The sequence below is a fragment of the Solanum stenotomum genome, chromosome 8 (assembly GCF_019186545.1).
Source record: "Solanum stenotomum isolate F172 chromosome 8, ASM1918654v1, whole genome shotgun sequence".
Lineage (NCBI taxonomy): Eukaryota > Viridiplantae > Streptophyta > Magnoliopsida > Solanales > Solanaceae > Solanum > Solanum stenotomum.
In genome coordinates this window covers 59,620,941-59,638,357 of record NC_064289.1, presented here as the reverse complement: position 1 = coordinate 59,638,357, position 17,417 = coordinate 59,620,941, and the positions used below count along the sequence as shown (strand labels likewise).

The 17,417-nt window shown below is 36.1% G+C and overlaps 1 protein-coding gene across 1 annotated transcript in view; it reads left to right on the top strand.

Moving 5' to 3' along the window:
- Positions 1–315: 315 nt before the first annotated feature.
- Positions 316–17,417, top strand: part of LOC125873994 (putative late blight resistance protein homolog R1B-8) — a 39,398-nt gene continuing 22,296 nt past the window's right edge. The window contains exons 1-6 of the mRNA XM_049554800.1: positions 316–442; positions 1,241–2,576; positions 2,629–3,110; positions 3,186–3,523; positions 3,574–3,970; positions 12,860–12,920. Of these exons, the coding sequence (XP_049410757.1) occupies positions 422–442; positions 1,241–2,576; positions 2,629–3,110; positions 3,186–3,523; positions 3,574–3,970; positions 12,860–12,920 (2,635 nt within the window). The 5' untranslated portion in view covers positions 316–421. The remainder of the gene's footprint in view (positions 443–1,240; positions 2,577–2,628; positions 3,111–3,185; positions 3,524–3,573; positions 3,971–12,859; positions 12,921–17,417) is intronic.

The following is a 17,417-nucleotide window of genomic DNA, read 5'->3' as shown; positions in this document are numbered from 1 at the left end:
AAAGTATCATACTAAATATATGTTGAGTTACTTTGGTTGTTCATTATTATTGAACATTGCTTTCATATAGTGAGTTAGTATCATTATTTGGTCTACAAATTAAATTTAGATTACTCTGGGTAAACAAGCTATATAGTACAACTTAAATAGCTCATCCTTTCAGATATTAATATTTCTAGTTGAGAATGAATGCTTGTGTCCCAATGTCACCTGACTGACTGACTGACTTGTTCAAACATATTTTCTCCTCCACACAAATCTTATCAACCTAATATATACTTTGTTGGAAGGACTATAGTCATATACAGAAACAGAGGACAGCCATATCAGATTTTTCATCAACTGAAAAGGTTCCATCGTCTCTAATTATAACTGTGTGTTTAAACTTTGTTATCTACATCAGATCCGGAGAATTACTGTCATGGAAAGAAGCAACTTACAGGTATCTTATATTTACTTGGATCATTATCTTATTATAATATATAATCAAAATTCGAAGGTAAAATAAAATAAAATAAAATACTGCACGTAGATTCTCGAGTTAATTTCACCCATGATCAATGAACTTTACTTGTGTATAAGTAATATTCTAAAAACTAATTTTTGTCTCACTAAATTCACTGAACCTTATGTGTTCTATCAATATAGCCACAAAATTAACTTTTGTATCATTAAAGTCACTGAACTAGTTAGTTACCCAGAAAGTATAATTCATCAGAAAGTCAAATATTTGGGCACTGAAATATAACATGTCAGCAGTTATTTTAAATAATTTTTTAAATTAAAATGCATTCCTTGAGATATAGAAACTTTTAAGCACCAAATTGTCGATAAACCCCACAAGATGCCTAGAGAAATTAGACAAACCAACGTATAATTTTAGACCCCAGCTTAACCGCTAAACCAACCGAACAGACTTACTATGCTTCAAGAACCAATGGAGCTGAAGGGACGTAAGTACATAGGAATTGTACAGTATGTAATATGGCAGAATGAAACATGAAACATAACTAAAAGAGAAACAGGACGTCGAATAGAATCATAATCATAACATAGGAGGGAACGTGAGTGACATATGAGTATAAAAGGGGAACCATAAAAGTGATACATAATATGCTGGAAGAAAGAGAGGAAGAGGAAGCAAATGACTCATCAGTATATAGGATAACATATTGCATGGTAGAAATGTGGCTTTGTAAATTTGATAAGACTAGGAGAATAACAGTTGGTCTTTTGGCAGGTGTCATTTTCTGCTCTTCGCAAGGACGTTGCCAATGTTCTGGATTTCATGGAGAGATTGAAGAATGAAGAAGATCAAAAGGCTGTTGATGTGGATCTAATTGAAAAACTGAAATTGAAGCTGACATTTATTTGTACATATGTCCAGCTTTCTTATTCCGATTTGGAGCAGTTTGAGGATATAATGACTAGAAAAAGACAAGAGGTTGAGAATCTGCTTCAACCAATTTTGGATGATGATGGCAAAAACTTCGGGTGTAAATATGTCCTTACAAGCCTCGCCGGTAATATGGATGACTGTCTCAGCTCTCATCATCGTTCTAAATCAGATGCCATCATGATGGATGAGCAATTGAACTTCCTCCTCTTGAATCTCTATCATCTATCCAAGCATCGTGCTGAAAATATGTTTCCTGGAGTGACTCAATATGAGGTTCTTCAGAATGTATGTGGCAACATAAGAGATTTCCATGTGTTGATAGTGAATGGTTGCATTAAACATGAGATGGTTGAGAATGTCTTGCCTCTGTTTCAACTTATGGCTGAGAGAGTAGGACACTTCCTTTGGGATGATCAGACTGATGATGACTTTGAACTCTCCGAGCTAGATGAGGATGATCAGACTGATGAAGACAAGGATGATCAGAATGATAAAGACAAAGATGATCAGACTGATGAAGACAAGGATGATCAGACTTATGAAGACTCTCAACTCTCCGAGCTAAACGAGGATGATCAGACTGATGAAAATGCTCAACTCTTCGAGCAAGATGAGGATGATCAGAATGATGGAGACTCTCGACTCTTCAAGCTAGCACATCTACTCTTGAAGATTGTTCCAACTGAACTAGAGGTTATGCACATATGTTATACAAATTTGAAAGCTTCAACTTCAGCAGAAATTGGACTCTTCATTAAGCAGCTCCTGGAAACCTCTCCGGACATTCTTCGGGAATATCTTATTCACCTACAAGAGCACATGGTAACTGTTATTAACCCTAGCACTTTAGGGGCTCGAAACATTCATGTCATGATTGAGTTCCTATTAATTATTCTTTTTGATATGCCCAAGGACTTTATTCATCATGACAAATTATTTGATCTTTTGGCACTTGTTGGAGCACTAATCAAGGAGGTCTCAACTCTTGCTCGTGACTTAGAAGAGAAATTAAGGAATGATGAGAGTACCAATGAGACAAATCGTGCAACCCTAAAGTTGCTGGAAAATATTGAACTCCTCAAGGAAGATCTCAAACATGTTTATCTGAAATCCCCGGACTCATCTCAATGTTGCTTCCCCATGAGTGATGNCTTTGATAAAGGAACAAGTTGGGCTGGTGAAAGAAGACTTGGAATTCATAAGATCTTTTTTCACGAATATTGAGCAAGGATTGTATAAAGATCTCTGGGCATGTGTTTTAAATGTGGCATATGAGGCAAAAGATGTCATTGATTCAATTATTGTTCGAGATAATGGTCTCTTACATCTTATTTTCTCACTTCCCATTACCATAAAGAAGATCAAGCTTATCAAAGAAGAGGTCTCTGATTTACAGGAGAACATTCCCACGAACAGTGGTCTCATCGTTGTGAACTCTCCCAAGAAACCAGTTGAGAGAAAGTCATTGACAACTGATAAAATAATTGTAGGTTTTGAGGAGGAAACAAACTTGATACTTAGAAAGCTAACCAGTGGACCGGCAAATCTAGATGTCATTTCGATCACTGGTATGCCGGGTTCAGGTAAAACTACTTTGGCGTACAAAGTATACAATGATAAATCAGTTTCTAGCCATTTCGACCTTCGTGCATGGTGCACGGTCGACCAAGGATATGACGAGAAGAAGTTGTTGAATAAAATTTTTAATCAAGTTAGTGACTCAGATTCAAAATTGAGTGAGAATATTGATGTTGCTGATAAGCTATGAAAACAACTATATGGAAAGAGGTATCTTATTGTCTTAGATGACGTGTGGGATACTACTACATGGGATGAGTTGACAAGACCTTTTGCTGAAGCTAAGAAAGGAAGTAGAATTATTTTGACAACTCGAGAAAAGGAAGTGGCTTTGCATGGAAAGCTCTACACTGCTCCTCTTGACCTTCGATTGCTAAGATCAGAAGAAAGTTGGGAGTTATTGGAGAAAAGGGCATTTGGAAACGAGAGTTGCCCTGATGAACTATTGGATGTTGGAACTGAAATAGCCGAAAATTGTAAAGGGCTTCCTTTGGTGGTGGATCTGATTGCTGGAGTTATTGCTGGGAAGGAAAAGAAAAAGAGTGTGTAGCTTGAAGTTTTAAATAATTTGCATTCCTTTATTTTGAAGAATGAAGTGGAAGTGNNAGTTGGGAGTTATTGGAGAAAAGGGCATTTGGAAACGAGAGTTGCCCTGATGAACTATTGGATGTTGGAACTGAAATAGCCGAAAATTGTAAAGGGCTTCCTTTGGTGGTGGATCTGATTGCTGGAGTTATTGCTGGGAAGGAAAAGAAAAAGAGTGTGTGGCTTGAAGTTTTAAATAATTTGCATTCCTTCATTTTGAAGAATGAAGTGGAAGTGATGAAAGTTATAGAAATAAGTTATGACCACTTACCTGATCACCTGAAGCCATGCTTGCTTCATTTTGCAAGTAACCCGAAGGACACTGCGACGCCAATCTTTGACTTGAACATTGTTTGGGGTGCTGAAGGATTTGTGGAAAAGACAGATATGAAGAGTATGGAAGAAGTGGTGAAGATTTTTGTGGATGATTTAATTTCCAGTAGCTTGGTAATTTGTTTCAATGAGATAGGTGATTACCCTACTTGCCAAATTCATGATCTTGTGCATGACTTTTGTTTGATAAAAGCAAGAGAAGAAAAGTTGTTTGATTTGATAAGTTCAAGTGCTCCATCAGATTTGCTGCCACGTCAAATTACCATTTATTACGATGATGATGAGGAGCACTTTGGGCTTAATTTTTTCCTGTTCGGTTCAAATAAGAAAAGGCATTCTGGTAAACACCTCTATTCTTTGAGGATAAATGGAGACGAGCTGGACGATTGTCTCTCTGATACATTTCATCTAAGACACTTGAGGCTTCTTAGAGTGTTGAACCTGAATCCCTCTTTTATCATGGTTAAAGATTCTTTGCTGAATGAAATATGCACGTTGAATCATTTGAGGTACTTAAGAATTGGGACAGAAGTTAAATATCTGCCTTTGTCTTTCTCAAACCTGTGGAATCTAGAAGTCCTGTTGGTGGAAAACGAAGGATCAACCTTGGTACTATTACCGAGAATTTTGCATCTTGTAAAGTTGCGACTGCTGATCACTACTGCTAGTTCTTTCTTTGACTTGGATGCAGATGAATCAATACTGATAGCAGAGGACACAAAGTCAGAGAACTTGACATTATTACATAAACTCATGCTTTCCTATTGGAAAGATACAGAGGATATTTTCAAAAAGCTTCCCAATCTTCAAGTGCTTTCATTTGAACTCAAGGAATCATGGGATCATTCAACAGATCATTATTGGTTCCCGAAATTGGATTGCCTAACTGAACTAGAAGACCTCACTGTATGTTTTGAAAGTTCAAACACAAATGACAGTGGGTCCTCTGCAGCCATAAATCGGCCATGGGATTTTCACTTCCCTTCTTTTTTGAAAAAATTGTCATTGGGTGACTTTCCTCTGACATCCGATTCACTGTCAACAATAGCGAGATTGCCCAATCTTGAAGAGTTGTCCCTTTATTATACAATCATCCATGGGGAAGAATGGAACATGGGGGAGGAAGACACCTTTGAGAATCTCAAATATTTGAAGTTCCATGAAATGAAACTTTCCAAGTGGGAGGTTGGAGAGGAATCTTTTCCCACGCTTGAGAAATTAAAACTGTTGGAATGTCGTAAGCTTGAGGAGATTCCGTCTAGTTTTGGGGATATTTATTCCTTGAAAATTATCAAACTTGTAAGGAGCCCTCAACTTGAAAATTCCGCTCTCAAGATTAAGGAATATGCTGAAGATATGAGGGGAGGGGACGGGCTTCAGATCCTTGGCCGGAAGGATATCCCATTAGTTAAGTAGCTTTTGAGCATTATGGTTGAAAAGTAGATTGTACTTTGCTGGGTAGATTGTATATGGTTAAGAAAATTTTGTTACAGTTGTGATGAAACATTTTTATGTGACTTTTCTGAGTTTCTTTTAGAAAACTTATAAGTTTTTAACAAAAATTATAATTTTTATAAATACAGTGTGGATTTGCCTTTGGCTGTCCAACTTGGTCTGAAGTCTCATCTTATATGCTCAGAGCACTATCGTTCAACCTCAATCAAGGTACTGATTTAAAACAACATCTATACTACTCTATCACAAACCCAACGAACTTTCATCTCGAAAGCTAGGCCAGGAAGTGAACAGGTTGTAGAGAGCTTATAAGCACTCATGACTTCCTTTCCTCAAACATTCGACCAACTTAGGCTGAAATCCCACTCTGAACGAAAATAAGTGTTTGTTTATCAAACTAACTCGTAGTAGAACACTGAAATACCTTCTTCTAAACGTTCAACCAATGGGATTTCCAGCACTCAAAATGAATGAAAGGTTCACATTAACAGCACCATTTCAACAGAAGAACAAGTCTAATGATTCAAAATAGGATACACAGTTGAACATCCAACCCAAAAATACAATAGTTGTCCTTACTGATATAGCACAACAACAAGAGTTTAAACTCATTATTTGTAATTAATTGCTGTGAAGTTGCTCAACGAAGGGTCAAATCGATGGCACACCAGCTTCACTGCCACCATGACCAGCACTGCAACTACACAAGGCTCAAGCAAGGAAACGCGCGTGAAAGATTAACATAAAACTAATACCTGAAGTTTTCCTAAGAAGAAGCCAGAGAGCAATTCCCCGTTGCTATATGGAGTCAATGCTGCATCTTCATCAATAATCCGAGTGTCGAACCTCCTTCCTGGCACTGTCCTGTATATGTAAAGTTTCTCGACAGTGCTTTTTTCTGGTCTCGTATCTGGATGACCCTTCTCGTCTATAACTTCAACATTAAGCCCTGGCAACTTCTGGGCCAACAGCTTACATGCTTCAAAACTTACTGAACAATTAGACATCCAAAGGGATCGCATTGTCTCAAGCTTTGCAGCATTAGCCAACAGAGCTTCATCGCCAAAGGGGCAGTCTCTAATCTCGAATTTGAACAATAGCAAGACTGGAGGTTGGAGAGGAATCCTTTATTATACAATCATTCAGGGAGAAGAATGTAACATGGGGGAGGAAGACACTTTTGAGAATCTGAAATGTGTAAGAGCCACAAGCTACAGAAGAATTGAATTTGTCATGAATATCAACATTCTTCATCCTAATTAATTCTTTTTCAATTTTTAATAGACTCTCATTTTAATCACTAATATTCTTCTATTTGTGACTTCTTTTCTGCAGGTGGCAACTTTAAATTCATTAAGTATAGGATTGATGACCTTTTGTAGACAAACTCGAAAAAATATCTTAATGAGGTGAAGTTTGAGCAGTCAGCAGATGGTGGTTCCAACTCTAAGTTGACAAGCACATACTATCCCGGAGGGCGATTTCAATAACTTGTAGTAGATCTTCTATCAATTTTCTATCCAGCCCAATCGACATCTGCAAAACACTCAATATGAGTATGGTCGTGATTTCGATACAGTATGCCAAGACCAGGAGTTTTTTTCAAGTAACATAGATTATGTTCCAAAGCTGCCCGGTGTTTGACGTAGGTGCAGACATGAACTAGCTAACAACACTTACAGCATAAGCAATATCAAGACGAGTCACAATAAGGTAGTTTAACTTTCCAACTAGCCTTCCGTATCTATCTGGATCATCAAAAGGATCGCCATCATCTTTCATAAGATGCATATTGGGAATCATTGGAGCACTTCAGGGTTTGGCTGCCATCTTTCCATTTTCTGCAAGTAGGTCGAGAATATATTTTCTCTAGGACAAAATAATTCCCTTCTTGTTTCTATTTACATCTACTCCCAAAATGTATTTCAATTGACCCAAGTCTTTCATATGAAACCTAGTATGCAGGAAAGACTTGAGGGAAGAGATCTGCATAATCACTTCATGTGATAACAATGCCATCAACATACACAAAAAAGAGAATAATGCCCATTGTTGAGTGGCAGTAGAATATTGAGTGATCACATTTGCTCATTTTTAAACCAAAATCTTGAACTAGTTCACTGAACTTGCCAAACCAAGCCTGGGGAACTCTGCTTCAAGCCATACAAGGACTTTTTCAAGTGACAAGACTTTCCCATAACCTCCCTGAACAACAAAATGAGGTGGTTGCTCCATATGCACTTCCTCTTGAAGACCACCATGAAGGAACGCATTCTTAATATCCAACTGATGTAAAGGACAATTCGCAGAGGCAGCTAAAGAAATGAACAAGCGAAAAGAAGTGAGTTTGGCAACCGGAGAAAAGGTGTCTGAATAATCCACCCCATAAGTTTGTGCATATCCTTTAGCCACAAATCTGGCCTTAAGTCTAGCAACAGAACCAGCTGGATTAACTTTAATGGTAAACACCCACATACATCCCACTGGTTTCTTGTCATTAGGTAAATCCACCAAATTCCACGTGTGATTTTCCTCTAAGGCATGTATTTCCTCAAGCATTCCATCAGACCATCTAGGATGATTCAAAGCCTCATTTAGTATTTTGGGTACAGAGATGGAGTCTAGAGAAGTAATCAGAGATCTAGATGTATAAGATAAACGATCAGAGGAAACAAAATTACAATGGAATATGTGGCTTTGCAAGTCCTTGTACCTTTGCAAAGAGCAATAAGAAGGTCAAGGTTTTTTGGAGGAACAGGCGGAGGAAGATTTGATGATGAAGGGACTGGTGCAGGACATGCATCACTGGTCTCTTGCCTCCTCGAGTAAACTGAGTAATTGGCGGTCTAGCTAACATGATTGAGCAGGTGTTGTTGAAGGCACAATAATTGTTTGATGCTCCTGTAACATCCGGCAATGTGAAATAACTATGAAGAGGCTTAAAATTTGAAATTTTCATTTTTGGAAAGAATTTTAAAAATCTGGAAATTTGGCCAAGTATGGAGAAAGGTGAGTTTTTGGCCAACTTTGAACAGTCATAACTCCTAGCTCAGGATGATTTAGGTGTAGTTTCAGTTGTTCTTGCAAATTTTGTGGAATGATCTTTCCAACGCCACCGAGTTTGCTCGATTCCGAGTTCGTATGAGGGAGTTATGCCCTTTGGAAGTTGGGTAGTTGGCAGGGAAGTCCGTCCGGAAATTGTAAGGGTATTTTGGTCTTTTCCATAGCCTTTTCTTTTGGATATATATTAGTGTTGGACTGATTTTTAGATCAGTTTGTCCCATTTGAAAAGAGTGAGAGTGAGGGTTTTGAGTGAAGAAGAGAAGAAGAAGAGAAGAAGAGGAGAAGAAGAGGAGAAAGAGGAGATCAAGCAAGTTTCCGTCGTGGATATCGTCGGGGGTGATCCCTACTAGGTATGTGAGTTCATAGTGTTGGGTTGGTTCTTTCCCCCACATGCCAAGCTCGTTTTATTTATGAGAAAAGATTGGTTGTGTTGTTGAAGTTGTTGGTTGTGTTGTTGATGTTGTTGATTGTGTTGTTGAAGTTCTTGTTGATTTGGGACATGATTTGGTTGTGTTTTTGAGTTGAATCTCTTGTATGTTGAGGGATTTTATGATCCTTAGTGTTTGGGGTTGAAACCATTGAAGGTAAGGGAGGTTTAGAGTTGGAAAAATGAAGGAGAAAAGTCAAGTTTTCGGGGAAAAGGGCTGGGGCGTCGCGCCAGCCAGCGCGCCCCAGCAGGGGCTCTAAAGTTTCCCCCATGGGGCGCCGCGCCTTGCAGAGCGCCTCAGCAGTCCTTTTAAGCTTCAAGGGCTGGCGCTCCGCGCCTTGTAGAGCGCCAAGGACGCCAAGTTTCCCCTTTCTTTTCATACTTTCTCATGCATGTTCCATGGTATTGTACCTATGTTTCCTAGTTGTTTCCAACACTCCAAAGTACGTTTAAACGTCAAGAACTCATCTATAAACATGTTATCAAACACCTTGAATCCATAATTCCAATTCAAGGAGAGTTAGTTAGAAGTCAAGTAAAGTTAGAGCCAAGCTTAGAAGTTAAGAAGTAAATGAAGCAAGAGTTTTTAAAGTTGTTCAAGAGTCTTTAATGAACGTTTTAACTTCATTTTAAGGCTCAAGTTTCCAGTCAAGCAAAGAGCATAGAGTTTCAAGTTGAGTAAAGAGTATCGAGTTTCAAGTTAAGTCAAGAGTTTAAAGTTGAGTTCATTTCTCAAAAGTTATTAGGGAACTATGTATTTCCAAAGAAGTTTTAAAGAAATGTTTTTACATTTAAACAAGCTTGGAACTAAGGTCTCCAAAGAGCCTTCGGGCTAGTTTTTCAGAAAAAGAGTATCGCTTTCTAAATGAAGCAAAAGAGGAAACTGAGATTTCCAAGATAGCCTTTGAGCTAAGTTTTGAGTGATTATCTCAAATCAGCAGGAAGAAGTATGTTTTAAAAACATAAGTGCCAGTACATTATTTTGGGAGTAGTATCAAGCACCGAGTTGGGGGAGCGTTCAAGGAACCCACAGCCCCCATAGAACCATGCTAGCCACCATGGGTAGAAAAGGATCATACTTTTTAGATGAATCCTTTTCTAGATAGACTAGTGGATCCAATAGACAGTTCAGGTCTTATACCTTTGGCCGGGTATAGGATGCTCTGGCAGCGTGAGGTCGATCGTTGTATCATCACTATAGCTCCATGTGATGGTTGTCGGTTAGAGAAACTCCCACAACAGTTATTATATTTTCATACACAGCAGTTATTATATTTTCATACACAACAGTTATTGTATTTTTATATACATCAGTTCAGTTGTATTTCTATATACATCTCAGGCTTATTGTATCTTTGTATACACACAGAGTTTATAGCAGGTTTTAAACAGCTTTTCTTTATATTGCACTTGTTTTAAATTGCATTAAATTGAAGTGAGCCAGGTAAGTTATTCAGTTTCTTTCAGATTTCCTTTCAAGCTTAAGTTGTGGTTTAGCTTTCCAGCTTGCATACTCGTACATTCAATGTACTGATGCCAGTTGACCTGCATCTTATGATAATGCAGACACAGGTACCCAGGATCAGCATCCAGCACACCGTTGATCCAGTTGAGCACTCCAGAGTCAGTGGTGAGCCTCCTTGCTTTCCGGAGGACTCGGATATTTTGTTCTCTTAGTTTTGTTTTATTAGGATGTTGCGGGGTCTGTCCCAACATCCATCTCAGTATTTTAGAGGCTTCATAGACAAGTCAGTCAGTCAGTTAGTTTTGAGTCTCTCATCTATGTATATATGTAAATATTTTATTTTGGGGACTCGAGTTGCCTTTTTGGCCAGATTTTTATCAGTTAGGTTATTTTATAACCTTGCATTGCATTGAGTTATTCTGTTGAGTTAGGTTTCTGCTGAGTTAAGAAAGCCAGGCCAAGGGTTCGCTTGGGGCCAGCAATGGTCTCCGGGTGCTGGTCCCACCCAGGGTGTAGGCTCGGGGCGTGACAGCTCCATAGAAGGACCAGAAGCTACAGGAACAATATCATCTGATTGCTCTATCAAAGCATGAGTAACTTGATAGATTAATCATTCATCTTCCTCCCCATGACTTGTAGAACTGGAAGGTGCATAAAAAAATGGTGTAGTCTCTGAAAACACCACATCATTGGACCCCAAATTTCTCCAAGTTCAGTAGAATAACATCGATCACCTTTCTGGTGACGAAAATAGCCCAGAAAAACACACTTTACTACTTTCGGATCCAACTTGTTAAAAGATGGCCAAAATCTCAAACATAACATGTGCTTCCAAACACCTTAGGTTTCACTGGACTAGTGACTTGATTGGAAAAAGAACACTATAGGGCATACTACCAATAAGCATAGTAGATGGAAGGCGATTGATCAGAAAACAAGCCGTAGAAACTGCTTATGAACTTTCATTTGGAACATAAGTGCCCTAGTTGTCTCAAGTAGATGCCTATTCTTCCTCTAAGCAACTCCAGTTTGAGAAAGTGTATCAACACATGAAGAATGATGAAGAATACTGTGTTTTCTCATGTGTGACTGAAACAATTCTGACATGTATTCTTTAGCATTGTCACTTCTTAAAATATGTACAGAAGCATGGAATTGAATTTTGATTTCAGCATATAAGACACAAACGTGAGTGAACACTTCAGAACGACTCTTTATAAAATAAATCCAAATCATTCGAGAGAAATCATCCACAAAAGTTACAAAATACTTGTGTCCAGTTTTGGAAACGACCAGACATGGTCCCAAACATCAGAGTGAACCAAAAGCTGACTCAGCCTGTTTATTGACCCTTGGACCTACTGAGTTGCGATGATATTTGATAAAGGAAGAAATTGGGCAAGTGAAAGAAGATCTGAAATTCATAATATCTTTTTTCACGGATATTGAGGAAGAATTGTATAAAGATCTCTGCTCACGCATTTTAAATGTGGCATTTGAGGCAAAAGATGTCATTGATTCAATTATTGTTCGAGATAATGGTCTCTTACATCTTATTTTCTCACTTCCCATTACCATAAAGATCAAGCTTATCAAAGAAGACATCTCCAATTTACTTGAGAAGATTCCCAAGAACAGAGGGCTCGTTGTTGTAAACTCTCCCAAGAAGCCAGTTGAAAGCAAGTCATTGACAACTGGTAAAATAATTGTAGGTTTTGAGGAGGAGACAAACTGGATAATGAGAAAGCACACCAGTGGACCGGCAGATTTAGACGTCATTTCGATCACTGGTATGCCGGGTTCAGGTAAAACTACTTTGGCTTACAAAGTATACAATGGTAAATCAGTTTCTCGTCATTTCGATCTTTGTGCATGGTGCACAGTCGACCAAAAATATGACAAGAAGAAGTTGTTGTGCACAATTTTTAATCAAGTTAGTGATTTGGATTCAACATTGAGTGAGAATATTGATGTGGCTGATAAGCTACGAAAACAATTGTATGGAAGGAGGTATCTTATTGTGTTAGATGACATGTGGGATACTACTACATGGGATGAGTTAACAAGACCTTTTCCTGAAGTTGTGAAAGGAAGTAGAATTATTTTGACAACTCGAAAAATGGAAGTGACTTTGCATGGAAAGCTCTACACTGATCCTCTTAACCTTCGATTGCTAAAACCTGAAGAAAGTTGGGAGTTGTTAGAGAAAAGGGCATTTGGAAACGAGAGTTGCCCTGATGAACTATTGGATGTTGGTAAAGAAATAGCCGACAATTGTAAAGGGCTTCCCTTGGTGGCTGATCTGGTTGCTGGAGTCATTGCAGGGAGGGAAAAGAAAAAGACTGTGTGGCTTGAAGTTCAAAATAATTTGAGTTCCTTCATTTTGAACGGTGAAGTGGAAGTGATAAAGGTTATAGAATTAAGTTATGACCATTTGTCACATCACCTCAAGCCGTTCTTTCTTTACTTTGCAAGTTTTCCGAAGGACTCTGCATTGAAAATCTCTATATTGATAGATTTATAGTATGCTGAACGACTTGTTGAACAGACAGAGATGAAGGTTTATTTGGATAACTTAATTTCCAGTAGCTTGGTAATTTGTTTCAATGAGATAGGTGAGTACCGGACTTGCCAAGTGATCTTGTACATGACTTTCGTTTGATAAAAGCAAGAAAGGAAAAGTTCTTTGACTCAATAAGTTCAAGTGCTCCATCTTATTCTTTAGATTTCATGCCATGTATGTTGACCATTGATTATAACAGAGAGTTCTTTGGGCTTAACAATTTTGTCCCGTTCGATCCAAATAAGAAAAGGCATTCTGGTAAACACCTGTATTCTTTGTCGATAGAGGGAGACCAGCTGGACGACCCTCTTTCTGAAATATGTCAGCTAAGACACTTGAGGCTTCTTAGAGTGTTGAGCATGGATCCCTCTTTTATCATGGTGAAAGATTCTTTGCTGAATGAAATCTGCATGTTGAATATTTTGAGGTTCTTACAAATTGGGACAAAAGTTAAATCCCTGCCTTTGTCTTTCTCAAACCTCTGGAATCTAGAATTTCTGGCGGTGTATAACGAAGGATCAACATTGGTACTATTACCGAGAATTTGGGATCTTGTAAAGCTGCGAGTGATATATCCATGAATGCTTGTTCTTTCTTTGATTTGGATGCAGATAAATCAACACTGATCGCAGAGGACACAAAGTTAGAAAATTTGAGATTTTTAGAGACTGTCATGCTTTCCTATTCGAAAGATACAGAACATATTTTCAAAAGGTTTCCCTATCTTCAAGTGCTTGGATTTGATATCAATGAATCATGGGATTATTCAACAAAGAAATTTTGGTTCCCGAAATTGGATTGCCTAACTGAACTAGAAGAGCTCAGTGTTCGTTTTGCATATACCAGGGGGTTCTCTCCAGCCACAAACCAGCCATGGAATTTTAACTTCCCTTTGAGTTTGAAAAAATTGTGGTTGTATGACTTTCGTCTGACATCTGATTCACTATCAACAATAGCGAGACTGCCCAACCTTGAAGTGTTGTCCCTTTATCGTACAATCATCCAGGGGGGAGAATGGAACATGGGGGAGGAAGACACCTTTGAGAATCTCAAATGTCTGACATTGAACAAAGTGACTCTTGCCAAGTGGGAGGTTGGAGAGGAATCCTTTCCCGTGCTTGAGAAATTAAAACTGGAGGGATGTTGTGATCTTGAGGAGATTCTGCCTAGTTTTGGGGATATTTATTCATTGAAAATTATCAAGCTTGTAGAGAGCCCTCAACTTGAAGATTCTGCTATAAAGATTAAGGAATATATGCTGATGATATGAGGGGAGGGGACGAGCTTCAGATCCGGCCCGTTATTTAAGTAGCTTTTGAGCATTATGTGTGGAAAGTAGAAAGAAGAAACTTAGCAGAATAGACAGTAAGTTGTGCTTTGATGAGTAGATTGTATATGATTAAGAAAATTCTGTAACATATTTTGTGTGACTTTTCGGTGTTTCGTTTAGAAAACTTACAAGTTTCTAATACATGTGTCATTTGTTGATTTGTCCTCTTTGGCACGTCATCTGTGGTTGCAAGTCACACATGAAGTATGTCCACGAGACACACCGATGTCAAGTGTATATTTCTACTTGATCATACACAACTTTAAGGTAAACATTTATCTGATGTTGATGCCAAATTGAAGTGACTATCTAAAGTTGATAGTTTAAACATTAATATTAATCTTGTACACCAAAGCACTATTCCTATCACTGTTTTCTTTACTTTTACCTTATAGACTTTTTTGGCAGAAAAAAGTTAGACAGATACATTTGATGCTTATTCTATGCTATGCTGCTTTCCATTGTCATTCTCTTCTCTTTTTTTTTCTTTGCATTCACACACACAATAATTTTCTTGTAGACGGCTTATAAGTGCCATCTACACAGAGACAAATCTAGGATTTGACGTTTATAAGTTTCTATGTCGACGTCACATCAATCAATAATAATTAGATTCACAATCACATATTTATAATTACTAGTACCTGGGAACGTACATTGCATGTGAATCACATGCTAATTAGTCCAATATCTTAAAATTATATAACTAATGTGGTAATATGTTTGTGATGACCAGAACGCTAATTGAAATGATGGAATATACATAACACAATGGATTATTTGAACATCTAAATTTAGTTCTGTAAATCAATTAGCATACCAAACATTTAAATTCATTTTCTTGTTTCTTTTACATTTTAACAACATTGTCTACATGTGAATATGAGCAATGTCAGATCAAAGTGCAAATAATTCATGTGTAGAAAATCTTGCATTGTTATTTGATTCCTTCTATAGCCGCATAGATATTAAGAAGATTTATCAAATGAAAGTAATATTATCGAACTAATATAGATATTGATCAGTATATGTTTTTCTTTGAATGATCATTATCATTTTCATGATGTAAAAGCTACAAAAGTAAAGTTATTTGTAATAGAGATATTTAAATTATATAGGCACATCAAAAAGTAGCAGTGATATCACTGCTGCACATACATGCACCCTTTGTCTGATTCAAAACTACAACCTCTTTCATTTGTAAATGTAAGAAAAAGAATATTGACATTGTTCAAAATTTAATTATATATTAACAAAATATAACACTATTATCATATCTCAATAGATATAATAATAGGCACTCAAACAATCTTTATAAATAGGAATGACCAAAGTAAAGTATTCAAGAAATTTCTATGATTATATGTTATATCATAAGTTTTTTTTTTTTTCATCTACCAGACCATTTACAAGCATGTCATAAATATTTTCTTACGGATAGTTTAATAGAGGTTATAGACTACTGGCTGTGAATGAAATCGAAGACATCTATAAAGGTATTCTAAATATTGAAATGTTCTTGTACTTATAATATGTGGATTAAAAAAATAAGAATAAATTATGATCAATAAACCTCAAATGAAAGTGTAAATAACCAAACAATTTATCTTTGTCAACACGTTGAATTAGTACCAATTTATACTCTTTCGGAAGTTATTTCTCCAAACTCAAAAGAGAATTTAAGAAAATTATAAAAGTATTGAGCCAAACAAAATAAGTATTAAGAGAATGATTTCTACAATCTGACCACGTACAAAATTACACTAATAACTCATTTTTTAAGTCTGGCAGGACGCTCTTATAATCAAAGGTTCCGATGTCATCATCCAGCTACTGAAAAGAAAAGCATATCAAAGAAATTATAAGAGTTTTCAAAATGTTTATCTATGTAAATTCATTTGATAAGATATGACATATAACATGATTAACCATTGTGTGTACCGAACTAAATAGTTTGATAATGTCATTTTTCTTTGTACCTACAAAATTATAATATTGTAAAGATGAAACAACAAAAACAAGAACGAATACAAACTTACTCGAGATGTGAAATCAGAAAGATGATAGGCTAGATTCTAGAATGATTAACATCTGATGATAAAGAGAATAGACACAATATATTGAAGTAAATGAGACTCTTTGTTTCCCTCATCATTTCCATCATTTAAATACGTATTTATTATTAGGGAAGTGCTAAATGGCCAGAATTATGTGGCTATAATTTGGTCAGAATTGTAAAAAGACTAATTTAATCTTTTTCCCTTTTAAAGTAAAATCAAGTCTTTATTACTCTTATTTCCTAAGCTTCTAAAAATACGTGTGAACAATAATTATTATGTTTAGTGAGTTAGAATTATTATTAATTGTGTGAAGGAAACAATTATTATGTTTAGTGAGTTGGAATTATTATTAATTGTGGGACCCATTACAATCTAACTTCACCTTCTTTTAATTCTTCCTAATTCACTCTTTCTTTGTTCCTCTTTCTTCATCTTTTTTGTCATTCTTTCTCTTTTCTTTTCCATTACATGTAAAATTAAATTATACAAATTCTAATTTCATAAGATATTTTTGGATACAGTTTATCAATAATTTTCTAATTTTGAACTTGTAAAATAACATTTATTTATATCTATTATATATAAATCATCCAATTCTAAAACTAACTTCACCTTCTTTTAATTTTTCCTAATTCACTCTTTCTTTGTTCCTTTTTCTTCATCTTTTTTGTCATTCTTTCTCTTTTCTTTTCCATTACATGTAAAATTAAATTATACAAATTCTAATTTCATAAGATATTTTTGGATACAGTTTATCAATAATTTTCTAATTTTGAACTTGTAAAATAACATTTATTTATATCTATTATATACAAATCATTCAATTCTAAAATCAAGAACACAAAAAAATATTTGTTAATATCTAATTTCATAACACAAAATTTGTTGGGGATATATAATATTACATTTGTTTTCTTTATTTTAATTTCATTATAGTATATTTAATACACTATCATCAATATTAAAAAATAATATGATTTGATTTTTTTTTTCTTCACTAATATATTCATTTGAATATTATATTTTTTTTTAAAAATACTCATTTGAATATTATAATTCATAATCATCTTTTAAAGAATAAATAAAATATTTTTTTATGATGAACTTTAAAGACTATTCTTTTCAGATAATAACAAATATTTTTTTTCAATAAAGTTTG